At 43.2% G+C, this 15,938-nt stretch overlaps 1 protein-coding gene across 4 annotated transcripts; it reads left to right on the plus strand.

The window, feature by feature from the left end:
* The first annotated feature begins 226 nt into the window (after positions 1–226).
* On the plus strand, positions 227–15,453 carry KBTBD2 (kelch repeat and BTB domain containing 2). Of its 4 annotated transcripts, none has more exons than XM_015281668.4 (4): positions 227–449; positions 7,621–8,126; positions 10,656–10,821; positions 11,264–15,453. In XM_015281668.4, the coding sequence occupies exons 2-4, from the start codon at positions 7,957–7,959 to the stop codon at positions 12,797–12,799; spliced, it is 1,872 nt and encodes a 623-aa protein (XP_015137154.1). In that variant the 5' UTR covers positions 227–449; positions 7,621–7,956; the 3' UTR covers positions 12,800–15,453. The 4 variants fall into 4 exon arrangements, with proteins under 4 accessions (XP_015137154.1, XP_015137155.1, XP_015137156.1 ...); XM_015281669.4 differs by having other exon boundaries at positions 227–428; XM_015281670.4 differs by lacking the exon at positions 10,656–10,821.
* The last annotated feature ends 485 nt before the right edge of the window (positions 15,454–15,938 follow it).

The following is a 15,938-nucleotide window of genomic DNA, read 5'->3' on the forward strand; positions in this document are numbered from 1 at the left end:
GGCACGCACGCGCGCTCGCTCCTCCCGGGACCCCTCTCCCGCCGCGCCCGCTAAGCGCCTGCGCCTTCGGCAGCGGAAGCGCCGGGGCGGCCGTGGTTGCCTTGGTGCGCGGGCGCTTGCGTAGGCAGGGGAAGCTCAGAGGAGGGGAACAGGAAATGGAGGCGGGCCGAGACGTCGGAGTTGGCGCGCGTGGGGCTCTTCCCCCCCCCACCCGCCTCGCATTTCTGGGCATGCGCAGGGGCGGCCGCGCGCGGCGCGTCTTTAACGGCCGCCGAGCGGCGGTGATGCTGTGGGACTGAGGAGCGGGCGGCGGAGGACAGCGCGCCTGCGCGCCGGGTGGCCGCCGCCTCCGCAGCCCGGGAGAGACCGGATCCTCCGCCCCCGCTTCCCCGGCCCACTCGCCGCCCGCGCTCGGGACGCTGAGGCGGGTGAGGACGCGGCCGTTGGAGGTTTGTCCGGCGGGATGGCGGCCCCCGAGCCGCTTCCCGTCTCTCGGGGGCCGGGCGGGGGGAAGGAACGATGGGAAAGGGGAGGCCCGCGGGGGCTGCGCGGCGGCCTGGCGCTCCCCGAGCCTGGGCGCGGCTCCCGGCCGCCCCTGGGCCACCCGCGGCTGCTCCTGGCCGGCGCTGCGGCCGCCGGCCTCGGGCGGCCCCGGCGGGGAAGCGAGGTGGCCGCCGGGGCCGGCGGTCGGGCTGCGCGAGGCCGGGCCGAGAGGCGGGCAGCGCCCGGCCAAGGGGCTGCTCCCGCGATGAGGCGGCACGGAGCGCTCTGCTCGCGGCATCGCGGGGAAACGGGGACGGGGCGGTGGGAACGGGCGGAGGGAGATGCTTGTTCTTGCGCTCCTGAGTCCCGCGAGCTGCTGTCCTGCGACGGGGAGGGCAGCTGTGGGTCTCCCGGTACGGAGCAGGTGGGCACGTTCGCAGCTTCACTGCCTTTAGAGGTGCTCGGAAGGGCGGACAGCACTGCAGGTGGCGTTCCTGTTCCTTTTGCTTGTCTGCCTTTCCTTGCTGATCTGCACGGGTACGGTGTTAGTACCTGCGGTGACCATCGATAGGCTTCGGCCGTCTCTCAATCTGCACGTGGATTTGAAGAGTTGAACGGTTCTTGATGAAGTTTTACAGTCTAAATACGGACTCAGTAGAGACTGTAGAAGAGCTGCAAAATCAGCCACATGCGTGCCTCACATTTTTCATTGTTTATTATTTCTGTGAGGAGCAGGGTAGCTATCAGCTGCTTTTGAAGTAACTTTTAACTGTGATTTAGGAATGGATTTGCATTGTGTTTGGCATCTGCGTTCCTAAGAGCTTTCCCTGCAAAGCTGAGGCTTGGCTTTGGGTGTCACTTTGTGGTCATAGCAGACCTGTAAAACTGTGCTCTGGTGTGAGTCCAGCTAGGGCTGTGTCCATGTGAGTTCTCTGAAGAAGATGTGTGTTAGAAAACCTTGAGGTACATGGTCAACCTAGAACATATATCAAAACCTGAACTAGGGGAAGTAGGTAGTTCTTAATCTTCAATATTTCAGAATACTCGGGTGGGTAGAACTTTGTAATCTCTCAGTCTGGGTGTAGATGTCACAGGTCTTTCCAAATTGTTTTTGTGTGTGGAGTAAAAGGGTCTGGTTATACATGGTGCTGTGCAACCAGCGCCTTACAGAAACTGACCAGAGCTGAGAGCAGGATGTTGCTGCTTAGTATCTTTGATTGAATTTTGGATGTGGTGGTAGTTTGGTTCCTTTTATAACACAGATGTTTTGATATTGGTCATGTGACCATGGAACAGACCATAATCCAAAAACGTCTCTTCCTTAATTCAGTAGCAGTTGCACGTTGAGAATAAACTTCACATGGCTAAACAAGTTATCTGTTTTAAGTCTCAAACCTTTCAGGAAGTAATTCATGGTTAGTTGAACTGCATTCATTAAAAGTGTAATACCTTAATGTATAAATGTTTGAATTTGCAGTTAAGTAATCACTGAGATACAATGACGTTCAGGGGAATGATGTACTTAACTGCCTGGAGTTTAAGTTCTTAAGAAAAACAGACTAGCTTCATCAACATACCAGTGTTCAAAGGGGGAAAAAGAAACAAAATGTCAACATACCCTTCCACATATGTACCTTCCATGGTACATGGCTGGCTCTTGCTGGAGACACCTGTGGCCCACTTACTTTCAAAGGTTAATTCTGTGAGACTAGCCAGGTCCTTCCACGAAACAGAAATGCCCTTGGGGATGGAAACTACCTGTGCTCAACGCAGAAGGCCAGTTGCCAAGTTAAGTTGCTGGTTTATCTTGTGTTAATTTTATTTCTGAGCAGGTATTTCCTTTAGTGTGTAACTTCCTTTAGGAGCAGAAAAACAGGAAAGAAACTGATGCTGAGGAGTGCATTGTGACCAAACGTGTTGTTAGTGTGGAGTCTGGCACTTCTAGTCTCTAGCTTCTCTCCAGCTCCAGAAAGCTCACCTGCCTTGAACTTGTAACTTGCTTCCCTATGGTAATGTATGGAAAATAGTACAAGCTTCCAAGTGGGCAGCAGTTTTCAAGATAAAGGACTGATTTATTCTTATAATGTTTTTGTGAGATTTCACGTTCTTAACTTACTAGAATCTTCTTGATGTCCTCAGGTTTCTGGACAACAGTGCTATCAAAGATACCTTTGATAGCTTTAGAAAAGAGGAAAACATCATGCTTCGTCAATTACCTATTTCATTTTTGCTGCCAAGGATGCAAACTTGATACATTACTCAGGAATCTGGAGCTTCCAACGCCTCTTTCTTTCCTTTCTATCTTTGAGATCAGTTGGCTAGATGTATTGATTTAAATAATTGATTTTAATCATTTTTAGTACTTGTATTCCCTTTCGCCATTAGTTGGTATAGTCATCTTGAAAACACATTGATTTGTAACTCAGTGTACTGTTAATACTAACCCAGTGTAGGTGCTTTGATACACAGTGCTTTCCTTGCTCGCTCTACACACTTGAGTGCTTGTGTAGTTTGGCTTACGGTTGTGCAGTCCTTAATTCTGACATTTCATTATGTTAAAAATAGTGAATGACTCACTTCATTAGACAAGTTTTCACTTGTGATTTGTATGAAGCTGCACTTAGATGGGAATTGGAATTTGATGGAAAGTCCACAAGTATAGTATTTAAACCTTTATTAGTTAAAACTAAGTCAAATAAGTTGACTGTCCAGGAAAGTAAGGTGTAGTACATATCTGTATATCCATATTGCCTTACAATTTGGAAGAAAAATAGAGCAGGTTTAAGGAAGATTAAGATAAATTAGTGTAATGGAAGAATATTATATCTAGATATCTCATTGTTTTTCCTGCTAATGAAGCCGGAAATATTTTTTTCCACAGTACAAATTGAACTGTAGGACAACATTTGTATATGTGCAGTGCAGGATGTGCCACTGTTCATTAATTTTTGCCTGACCTCAGAAGAGAAACAGATTCCAGGAAAGCAATTAGTAGCTTGTCCCGTAACTCATTAACATCTGATGACTAACTTTTCGAATGGTCCAGTTCAGATTTGAAGTACATGAACAAGTGTGAAAGCCACCTCATTAAAATTGCTGAAGCTAAAAAAGAATAATTACTTTCGCCTTCTTACCTGTCTGTTGCTCCATGGTGCTGTCCAGCCTGACAGGGAGTTAGTTTGGCGCTCTGAGTAATGTAGTGATGTAGTTTGCAATCCAGTACTGCAGCAGCCTTCCAGAAGCTGCCTGCAGTCCTGCTTTAGATAGCTCACTTCTGAGAATTTACCCAGCACAACATGGTAATGTTACTGAATCATAGAATCGCTCAGATTGGAAAAGGCCTTAAAGGTGATCGAGTCCAACCCCAACCTAGCCATACCTAACTCAACAACCCTCTGCTCAATCATGTCCCTGAGCACCACATCCAAGTGGTTTGTAAACACATGCAGGGATGGTGACTCAACCACCTCCCTGGGGAGCCTATTCCAGTACTTAACAACCCCTTCTGTAAAGAAGCTTTTCCTGATATCCAACCTAAACTCACCCTGGTGCAACTTAAGGCTATTCCCCCTTGTCCTGTCACCAGTGAGAAGAGACCAGCCCAGCTCTCACTGTAAGCACCTTTCAGGTATTGGAAGAGAGCAATAAGGTCTCCCCTCAGCCTCCTCTTCCCCAGACTAAACAGCCCCAGTTCCTTCAGCCTCTCCTTGTAGGGCATATTCTCCAAGCCTTTCACAAGCCTTGTTGCCTTTCTTTGGACCTGCTCCAGTGCCTCACTGTCCTTTGGGTATGGAAGTGCCCAAACCTGAACACAGTACTTGAGGTGAGGCCTCACCAGTGTCGAGTACAGGGGCAGGATTACTTCCCCAGTCCTGCTCATCACACCATTCCTGATACAAGCCAGGATGCCATTGGCCTTCTTGGCCACCTGGGCACACTGCTGGCTCATGTTCAGCTGACTGTCCAACAGTACACCAAGGTCCCTTTCCATCAGGCAGCTTTCCAGCCACTCTTCCCCAAGCCTGTAGGGTTCCCTGGGGTTGTTGTGACCAAAATGCAGGAGCCAACACTTGGTCCTACTGAAACTCATACAGTTAATTGAATTGATAGGACCTTCTGTTCTGCCATCTTCACTTCAGGGCAGTATGTGAACTTCAATTGTAGATCTTTTCATCTGTAAATCAGAAGTGCCTACCTCTGTAGCTGCTAGAACCACAGGACTGTAGTTACTGTAGTTCTGCAGACATCCTGTCAAGCTGATAACATCAGTGTCACCATTTTTCAGTTAGCTGAGATTTATGAGCTGTCTGCCAACCAAGCTCAGTGCAATGATAGAGGTAGTAGGCTGGGACTTTGGAGGACACAGCTTCTTACAAGTTTTCCTTTGGATGTGCTGTTTCATATTTCAATGTCTCAGTTTCTTAACCTCTGAAGTAAATTCATCTTTCAAAACTGTCTTGAACTCTTCAGACCTAGGTAGTCTGGGATGTTTTGAACAAATTCACTTCAAGTGGGCAAATGAACACTGAAATAGTGATCACTTTAGAACAGAGATTCAGAGCCCCTTGGTGAGTTCTCTGAGGAGAATTTGATATGGTTCCTTTAGGAGGGAGTGGGATATGACTGTTTACCTTGTGGCACTCACAAACATTTGTTCTTTAGTGAATGGTTATCTCTGGCAGCAAAAACTCAGCATGGATGGGGGAAACCAGGAGTGAAGTATGTAGTGTGTTCTATGAACAGAACCCCTCAAGTGCACATCATGGGAGAGAGGATCAGATCAGCTGGAAACCAGAGTCCAGCTTTGTGGATTTACAGTCTAGAGGTGATTCAGACCACATACATGTTCCGCAACGAGACTCCTGTCATCTCCTCAGTCTTCTCTGCCACTGAGGGTCATACTCAAATGTTCTAGCTATTTATAGTAATTAATTTCACAGTTTCAACTTGTCTCCTGTTGAACAGGTCTGCTTTTTCAGTCATAACTGTCAGCAACATTGCCAAAAAATGTACTTAATCTTACTGGGTGGTGTCCATCCACTTGTTCATGGGATCTGAGTATGGGTTCTGTTGCATGATGACTAAAACAGTGTACATTGAAGTTTTGTTCTTTTCCTTGCTTGTCCTGAAGGTTTGTTATTTGAAATCTCATCCGAATGGGAAGCTTTTAGACATGACTTTCTTGGAGTAAAGTTCAGCAGTACTGATGTTCTGCCTGAACACAGCTTAATGCCCCCAGCTTCTACTGTTGAGACTTAACTCGTAAGCCAGGGAAAAACAATGCTGCAGAGACCCCGGATACCAACAGGGCCGTGAGCTATTTATTTCTGTGGGCCTGACACGCTTAGGAAGTCTGCGTGTCTCTGTGGCCATTTAAAGTTCAGTGCAAAATCTGTCAATGGATTAGGTTGCACATTTAGCTATTATCAGATAACCAGGGTAATGGTCAGTAACGTACAGATGGAGTGCATGATAACTCGGTGAAAAGAAGCCACGGCCTGAGGCAAAAAGTCATTGCTTTAGATAAGCAAATTCTGTGATATAAATCTGCTTTAGTGACCTCAGTGTTTAACTGCACTTGAAAATTTAAGATTTGAAGTAAAGAATTCATGGTGATATCAGTTATTTCATCAGCAAAGAGTCATTCCTTCTTCCTCCAAGTATTAACTCCTTTTCTACTTTTTTTAATCAACTGGTTTCATTGGAACAAACAATGAATATTGGCTTTCATTATTTTGACTTTTCTGGTTAATAACAGCGATACCTAAAAGTTAGAGATTCCTGTTTGTGTATATTTGCTAAGGGGAATAAAAAAAAGATCCACGACATTTAAATTTGTAGTAATTGAAGTGGCTTTGATTACCTGTAAGACCACTGTCTTTGAGTGGTGTTACCAGCAGGGCTCTGTTGGAATGGCAGATCTTTGGTGTGGCTGGGGGGTATTCATGCAGCCTTCATCTTACACTAAATCCTGGAATTTTGTATGGAATTTGAAGTGTGCCATTTCAAGTATGGTATATTTCATGTATTCTTCATTAAGTGTGATGATTGTAATGACATAACCAGGTGGTAGACAAGTGTGTGTTACTGGTTATTCCTCTGTTTAGGAATGTAGAAAAACAGTGCAGTATTAAATGAATGTGGAGGTATTTGATAGATAGGGTACTCTGGGGTCCTTTATGGTAATGATTTTACTGTCACAACTCTCCTATCCTTCTTACATGTCTGTGTTCAAGTGGAAGGTAAAAGGAGGAAAAAAAAAAATTGACCTCTTTTTAGGAGAAACAGAAATGTTCAAACAGGAAAGCAGGCCTTGGTAGCCTGTGTTCATTACTCTTATAACTACTCCAACTTTTTTGACCTCTGCTACTCCCGCATCCCTTTGCTCCCATTCTCTCCTTGTTTTTCTTTTCTCTTGCTAGCAGTGGTCACGCTTACCTGCTTGTTTGGAAGTTATGCAGACAGAGGAAAAAATAAGCGCAACATTAACACGTGAAGCCCTTCTGCACAGGGGCAATTAATCAAATAAGCATTCGGAATATGAGTTGTTATGGTTTTAAATCCTTAGCTCTCTTTATGCATGTTCCACTGTAGAATGTCAAAGGTGAGAGGTGATAAAACTAAGTTGATGGATTTTGATGTTGAGGGTTCAGTTGGGAAGTGATGGGGCACTGAAGAAATGGCATTTGTCTTCTTAGGAGGCCTGGTGCCAATAAGCTCCGAGTAGACAAAAAAGTACCAACACAAATAGCCGCATCTATTTCATTTCTGTGAAAGCAGCTACCTTAGCTGTGCTCCAGGGGAACACAGGCAGAGTTGGTGGGAAAACCGGGTAATTCTTGGAAGAGGAGTAGTCTTCCTGAGCCTTGTTTTAGCCTTCTAGCCTTAAAAGCTGTGCTGACAAAAGAAATATCTTAATTTATGGGTTGAGATCTTGGGGAGAATTCATAGACAAGCTCTCCTGCTTTTCTCTTTGTATTTTTGTTTAAGTTTTCTTTCTGTGTTTTTGTGCAAGTAACATGCACAGAATAGAAATCAGTCTGTAAGACAATTACTTTTAATGGGTAGCTATAAAAAGGAAATGGGTTTCTTGGAAAAGTGCTTGTGTGTAAATCAATTTTATTTTCCTGCTTTCAGTCCCTCAAGTGCAGCCACTGATCACGAGATGTTACCACAGAACCTACCTCAGACTTCGCTTTTGCCAATTCGTTTCCTGCATCGTTATCAATCTCAACAGGAGCTCTGCAGACACTCTTGAAAGTCTCTGAACATATTGTGACATCGTCAAAGAATGATGACCTAATGTAGGTCAAAGTCTGGAGCATTGATCCAGCTGTCAAAGATAACGCTGCCTTTTTTTTTTTAAACTGGTATCACTTCTGAAGTTACTTCAGAAACGTTCAGCTGACCTTTATCTGGCAAAAAGATCTTCACTTTTCACTCTGGTCCTGGAAATATTAATGGAATACAGTCATGTCTACCCAGGACGAGAGGCAGATAAATAGTGAATATGCTGTATCCTTGCTGGAGCAGTTAAAATTCTTTTATGAACAGCAGTTGCTAACTGACATAGTATTGATTGTTGAGGGTACAGAATTTCCCTGCCATAAGATGGTTCTTGCAACATGCAGCTCATACTTCAGGTAAGTATTCAAAACGGGGCTCATTAATTGAAGAAAATCTGCAGTATCTGTTTCTTTGTCTAGTTTTGGTTAATTGATTAACAAATAATGTGTTGCAGAATGTTTTAGAGTGAAGCAAAAAAGTCAGAAAATCAATATTACTTGCTGACATCAGAAGAGTAAAATACATTTTCCAACATCTTGTGACTTATTCTGGAGTTCTCTACAGGAAGTGTGAAAGGAAAATCACATTTGCAGTGGTAGTACTCTTTAGGGAGTTGATTAAATCTTAATCACTAATACATTTCTTACTCTTCATGCTTAAACATTTTTTTTTTTCCCCCAAGATAAGGAGACTACAGGTCATTGAGACTTGGCTATGGAAGTTTCATTGCCACATTCATCTGCATTTTCTTAGCAGAAGTCTGCTAAAAGGAGGGAGTGCTGTGCAAGCTCGTGGCTTCCTTTTCTAAATCATCGGTTTTGGTTTTTTTCCCCTCTGCTCAGCAGTGAAGCCTGAGAGTCTTGCAGCAGTGCAATGTTTCGTTTCTTGTTGGCTTTTTTTTCCCCCACACCACTGTAACAATTTTTAATCCCTCAGCTTCTACTCCCCAGGTGTCCCACTTTCTGAAACTTCTTATTGGTATCTGTAATGTGCTACTGCTTTTCTTGCAGGTACCTTGCAGTGGTTTGTCATTCTTTGTTAATAATGCAATACAATTAATCCACTTACCTGGAAGGAGTTCTGAAGTTTAAAACCAGTTTTGGGAGCATCCATGCATATTCTGTTAAAGTTCACAATCCATCAAGATGTTTGCGAATTCTGTTTTTTCTCTTGAGGTGATCTCTCCATACAGAATACTTGTAATTTTTTTCTGGATTGCCTGCTTCTTCTATCAGAGCGTAGCTTTTAATTTGGGAAACTATTCCAGGATTAATTATTTTCACAAATTTTTGTCCCAGCTATTGTTTGTGGTCTTTTTTCCATCTCAGATGAATCTGGTACAATTTTTAGCAGCAAGTATTTTGTAATCACTAGATAATGATTATTGCTGTTGGCCTTCTGCAGATGACACAGTTCCAACTGTCTATAAAATCGCAGCCACTGGAAACGTGGCCAGATTTAGTGTGGGTGGCTAATCATAAGGTTGGAAAGCTGTCATGAGTCCATGCAGTGTGAAGCATTAGAATATGCAGTCAAATCTCTTATTCATATGCGTGTTTATTATTTATGGAATGAGGTTTTGGCACTGGTTAAAAGAAGTATCGAGCTTGCGGTTTTGTCATATTCTGTTTTTTCTTCTGTGCTTTGGTTTACAAAAAGATGTTCAGTTTCCTAAATTTAGCCTTATTATGAAAAATTGATAGTCCTGAAGGAGGCTGTGGGGAGAGGGGGAAGACCTGAAAGGCATCTCTTAGTGATCCAGCCATCCTGTGTATGACTGCAGCAAGCTTACTTTCCATCTTTGTGCTTGAGCACTGCTAGGACTGCGCAGCTTTGGCACGTGCTGCTTGGCTGTGTGTAGGCATGCTCTGGAGCCAGGTTCTGTAACAGCTGCCCCCTTAGTTTCTTTGAAGAACAGCCTCTTAAGCATCTTGCTTACCTTTAAAAAGCTGCCTGGCAAGTTGAGATGCTCACATGGCCAGTGATTCCACCTAAAAACGCAAGCTTGCCCAAGTTAAGGAGCTTAGAAGATGACAGAGAGATTGAGTTAGGGCAGGAGGAATGGCAGTGGGACGCTGTCTTTGTGTCAGGTACATCTGAAATGGCTTTGCCTGGGTAGTGTATCTCCATACTGCATTCACCTCTGCAGCTGCAGGCAGAGCTACAGTGTACACCACTGTTCCTTCAGACTCCTCTCAGATCTGGTTTCCTTATTTGTTCAAAATAGAAAGAAACTTAAGCTGAATTTATCATACAACCATTAATAATTGCCTTTCTGCTTTTTGGGAAGATGCAGTTGAGATACTTTAAGGATCTTTTTTTCCTGCCATTGATATTTCTATACAAACCTGAATTTACTGTACACCATGAATGGTACATAAGAGCTTCACAGAGTGCTGGTGCTTGCTCCTTTCTCTGAGCTTTCTCTTCCTCTCAGAGGAGCATGCTTTTGGTACAACTTAGTTTTACCCAGTGGACTGAGCTGTTTCTTTTCATTATAGAATCTAAAATCTATTACTGTTATCTTTTAAGAAGTATTTTCTGGAGCGTGTTTCTTCCTTCTTTTCAGTTAATGGGGAAAGTTTGAAATTCCAATCATTAGAGTTCTCTGCCTATTAACACCAATTAGTTTGTGCGCACACACACACACACACACACACACATATATATATATATATGAAATAATTCTACAGAAGGCACTGACATTACTTTTCAAATGTTCAGTACAAGTGCTTTAATACTGGATGGAAGCCTGAGGAAAAATACTAAATATTTGTAAACAGGCAACCAAAAAAATTGTTTACCTTTTAGAGTGTAATCACTGAAGAGTTACGAAGTGATTATTTACTGATGGTTCTTGTCTTAATTTGTATGTTTTTCTTCAGAGCTATGTTCATGAGTGGGCTAAGTGAAAGTAAACAAACACACGTGCACCTGAGGAATGTGGATGCAGCCACTTTACAAATCATAATAACTTACGCATACACGGGTAACTTGGCAATAAGTGACAGCACAGTAGAACAGCTTTATGAAACTGCCTGCTTCTTACAGGTAGGAGGGTTTTACTTTGAGTATGAAATAACCGCTTTAATCTCTGAACCATTTTTTCTTTGACTTGTTAGGTGTTCCTTCTGTTTAAAAGCTTCAGAATACTCTTGTTCAATTCACTTAGTGTAGACGTATCTGGCAGGCAACTGCTGTCTGTTTCATGTGCACATCCCTCTTTGCTTTATTGGTCCTATGGAGGGTGGAAGTAGAGCAGTGTGCTTGCAACACCTGGGTAATTACTTTCTCAAATGGCCATCATAATGTAACGTACAAAATCTGCATGAATCCATGGAGAAAGTCACTGCTGTGTTTTTGTGTATATTGTGGTATTTCAGGCCTAAACTCTACTGTCTAGCCCAAAACACAAATACTTTCACCTGCTGATAGAAAGCGAAAGAGTAGACTGTCTGTGGCAATACTTAATTCTTTTCTCTTTGCATTACAGGTAGATGATGTGTTACAGCGGTGTAGAGAGTACTTAATCAAAAAAATTAATGCAGAAAATTGTGTGCGCCTGTTAAGTTTTGCTGATCTCTTCAGCTGTGAAGAGTTAAAACAGAGTGCTAAAAGAATGGTGGAGCACAAGTTCACAGCTGTGTACCACCAGGAGGCTTTCATGCAACTGTCACATGATCTACTGATTGATATTTTAAGCAGTGACAATTTAAATGTGGAAAAGGAGGAGACAGTTCGTGAAGCTGCTATGCTATGGCTGGAGTACAACACGGAATCACGGTCACAGTATTTGTCCTCAGTTCTTAGCCAAATCCGAATCGATGCACTTTCAGAAGTAACACAGAGAGCCTGGTTTCAGGGCTTACCACCCAACGATAAATCTGTGGTGGTACAAGGACTGTACAAATCTATGCCCAAGTTTTTCAAGCCCAGGCTTGGTATGACAAAAGAGGAGATGATGATATTCATTGAAGCTGCTGCTGAAAACCCTGGTAGTCTTTATTCTTCTGTCTGTTACAGCCCACAGGCAGAGAAAGTTTACAAGCTCTGCAATCCTCCTGCTGACTTGCATAAGGTTGGAACACTTGTAACTCCTGATAATGATATCTATATAGCAGGGGGGCAAGTTCCTCTGAAAAATGCAAAAACCAATCACAGTAAAAGCAGCAAGCTCCAGGCTGCCTTCAGAACTGTGAATTGCTTTTACTGGTTTGATGCACAGCAAAACACTTGGTTTCCAAAGACGCCGATGCTCTTTGTTCGTATAAAGCCATCCCTGGTCTGCTGTGAAGGATACATCTATGCAATTGGAGGCGACAGTGTCGGTGGAGAGCTCAACAGGAGAACTGTCGAAAGATACGACACTGAAAAGGATGAGTGGACCATGGTAAGCCCGTTGCCTTGTGCGTGGCAATGGAGCACAGCAGTAGCAGTGCACAACTGCATTTATGTAATGGCACACAACCTGATGTACTGTTACTTTCCCAGGTCAGATGCTTGGGTAGAAATGGCTATGCGACAAACAAGTAGATGTTTTGCTTCAGCCGCCGCTTTCGGTGATAAAATATTCTATATCGGAGGACTACATATTGCCAGCAATTCTGGCATAAGGCTCCCAAGTAGTACTGTGGATGGGTCTTCCGTAACTGTGGAAATCTACGACGTGAATAAAAACGAATGGAGGATGGCAGCTAATATCCCTGCCAAGCGCTATTCTGACCCATGCGTTAGAGCTGTTGTCATCTCTAACTCTTTGTGCGTCTTCATACGAGAAACCCACATGAATGAGAGAGCAAGATATGCCACCTATCAGTATGATCTGGAGCTGGATCGCTGGTTTCTAAGACAGCATATATCGGAACGTGTGTTGTGGGACTTGGGGAAAGACTTTCGGTGCACCGTAGGAAAGCTGTATCCATCTTGCCTTGAAGAGTCCCCATGGAAACCTCCAACATATCTCTTCTCACCAGATGGAGCGGATGAATTTGAGCTGGATGGGGAGATGGTTACTTTACCACCTGTATAGCTCCCAAATGAGACTGCACAACTGATTCAGTGTACAGTTACCTTGAAATAAATGATTGTGAGAGGTCTGGAAAGAAAAATGTCAAATCAGCCCTTCATGAGTTGTATTTTTATGCCCTACCTAATACTTGCAGCAATTCAGTATGAATCGATGAAATGAGCAGGTATGCTTCCATAATCTGAAATAATATTATCTGATAATTGAGGAACATATATGTATATCATGATCTTAAGCATCTGACTTGTCTAAAGAATTAATTTCTAGTTCTCTAAAGCCTGTTTCAGGAAAACTAGCTTCAGAAAAAAAAAGTAGTTACTGTTTCTAGGATGATGTCACAACTCTTCTGAAAGTATCTTCCAGTTATATTTGAAATACTTCTGGATATTCTAATCAAGTGCTAGTTATGTAATTGTCAGTGTGGCCTAATTAAGGGACTGTGCTGCACTTAATACTAGTATCCACGTTGGTATCGTAATGCCATTTAAAAACAAACGAAAACAAATCCCATGGATCTACCTGTGGTAGGAAGGGTAGATCTTCCATTGTATTGTAACGTGCAGGGCGAGATGACTGCAGGTTCAGTCAAGCTGTACTATTAGGTGCATGTACTCTATTTTCACAAACTTATACCTGTCTATTTAGAATACAGGTCTTCCAAGCAGCTGGTAGTTTACCAGGTGTGGACTTAAGTTGCTGGGCTTGCAATAGGAATTGTCAGCCCTCATAGTGCGGGTCTTTGTGGAGCTTTAATCAGTGAATGCCTCCACATTCTGTATTACAGTAACATTGGCTCATGTATATTACTTCCTGCTGCTGACGTATTTTTCCATTGTAAAACAAAGTTTTAGTGTGGATTAACCAGGTCTTTATTTTCTGTTAATTTAATAACAAGCATTACTGTAGTGTGGTTGTGTATAGATATCCCTTAGCTATCAGGTTTTTTACTTCAGGGGGGTGGGGGGAAGCAACCAGTTCAGGAATATCCTGCACGCTGTGTGCAGGAGAGCAGATGACTAGTGCTGCTCTGGCATTAATCCCAGGAACCACTAGCAGTAGCGGGGCACCGCCAGCCTAACATGAACACAGGTGCTTCATGACAAACCTTACTAGCATGTTCAGTTGCATCATGTTCTGGCACTGTATTTTGAATGACATTAATTTATTAAAAAAGACTGAATCCAACTGAGTTTGGGTGTGCTTTCTGCGTGAAGTTGACACAGTTACGCCCTCTCCCTCACCCTCAAACAGTATCTCTTAATTTATTGAAAGCAATTTCAAATAGTTAAGCTACGGAAAACTTGGAGCCGTTACTATTGACTTCCGTACCTGATTTCCAGCATGGTCAACTACAGCATTATGTAGAACTTGAAGCTCCCGCTAAGACTTCTCTAAAATGACACATCTCCAGTCATGGTATTCTGTGGAATGTAAGGACTTAGAGGACAGAGTGATGATGGCTAGTGAAGAGAAAGAGGCAAACTACTAATTTTAAGGAAGGTGAAAGATAACATGTTGGCATTTACCACTTCATAACTCTTCTGCTGCATGAATTGCTTAGGTAAGAAGGGAGGAGTGACTTGTGCTCCTGCTGATAGCGCTTTACTGTAACCTGGGGTACCAGTAACAAGTCTGTCCAAGTGTGCATAAATTAGAACAACAGTGTCGCTACTTTGTAACGGGGTTTGGAGAGTCACATACCTCTGGCAAAAGCAGTGGTGGTATCTTGCTAACTGCAGCCTGACTGGACTACTTCATTCTGTGGATCATTTTCACAGTAGCCTTCACCAGGGGCTACTACAACAGCCTTAGGCTCAGGACATGCTTTAATTTCAAGTGTAGATGATGTACAGCTAGGGAGGGAGCACAGGGGGTGTGTTCTGTGAAGTGGCAACTTTACATTCAAGTTTTCTCACGCCTGATTTCTTACCCCCAACAAGTGGGGCGCATTCAAACAGTGCACTGAATTGCACTCACAGTGCTTCACAGGACCAGCTAGAAACATCTCTTGAAATGCAGAAGGACTACATGACTTCCTGCTAGTCTGCATTGTATACTCCTTAGAAAAGTTTGGTGTGTGGTACCTTATTTAAATTTAATTTTACTAATGCAGTACTTAAGGACAAGTCCAGTGTCAAACAGTTCTCTCGTGACTTGGTCAGCTGTACTTACGATCAGTTCACTTATACCACGAGTTGCTGCAGCCAGTGTTTGACCCCAGAGGAAAACAGCTGGCAAATGCAAGTCTGTAGGCTGAATTGTTACTTCTCATTATTTGAGGAGGAAGCTCTGCAGGCAAAGCATTGTAATGCGTCTGGCAGTGGTCACCAGTGATAGAATTAGACTTCAGTGGGAACAAAGACATCAGCTGAAAAAATGCAGTTCTCATTTTATAAATAGAGCGAAGATGATTAAAGCCTTCAAAGAGTTTTAAAATAGTATCTCACTACAAAGCTTCCGCCTAATGCTAGCCTATTCAACCTGTACTTGACTACGAAGTACATTTGCATACAAGTTTTAATGACTCAGCTTCTTATGTCCTCAAGCTTTCCTATATTTGCAAGAAGTTTGCTTTTTTTTCCTGATAGAAATACCTTTAAGTCCTATGTAACTTCAATTCCCTGTACCTGAAATAATAAAAGAACGCTCTGCCACCATTTTTAGTGCATCCACTTATTTTTACAGTTGTTTAACTGCATGCATAATTGAAAGTTTAATTTTTGTTCTAAGGGGAGTAGTCAAAATTAGGGCAGTCAATTGTGTCAAACTGTACAGAGAACAGAAGATGGGTAAGTTAACTTTCATGGGCAACTATTGGTTACTTTCTTTTTTTAAAGAAGCTCTTAAACTCTACCTGGTACTTTGTATCACTTCTTTCCCTGCTTGGCCTTTGTTACCCACTAGCTCTGCTGAGGAACACCTGCAGACACCTCACTCAATGGCAGGCTTCTGCTGTTCATGCTCTGCTTCCATTTACGGCTGCCTTCAAGGATTATTTTCTCTTCTGGATCTGGATTCTAACATGAAAGGAGCTGGAGCAGGGGCAGGCTCTGGAGCAGGCTTGCCCTAAAAAAACAATTTATTTCCACCTCCTGTTCAACAGTAGCCAAAGTATTGTTTAGCTGTGCCCCAGCCTTATTTA

The sequence above is a fragment of the Gallus gallus genome, chromosome 2 (assembly GCF_016699485.2).
Source record: "Gallus gallus isolate bGalGal1 chromosome 2, bGalGal1.mat.broiler.GRCg7b, whole genome shotgun sequence".
In the NCBI taxonomy this organism is placed as follows: Eukaryota; Metazoa; Chordata; class Aves; order Galliformes; family Phasianidae; genus Gallus; species Gallus gallus.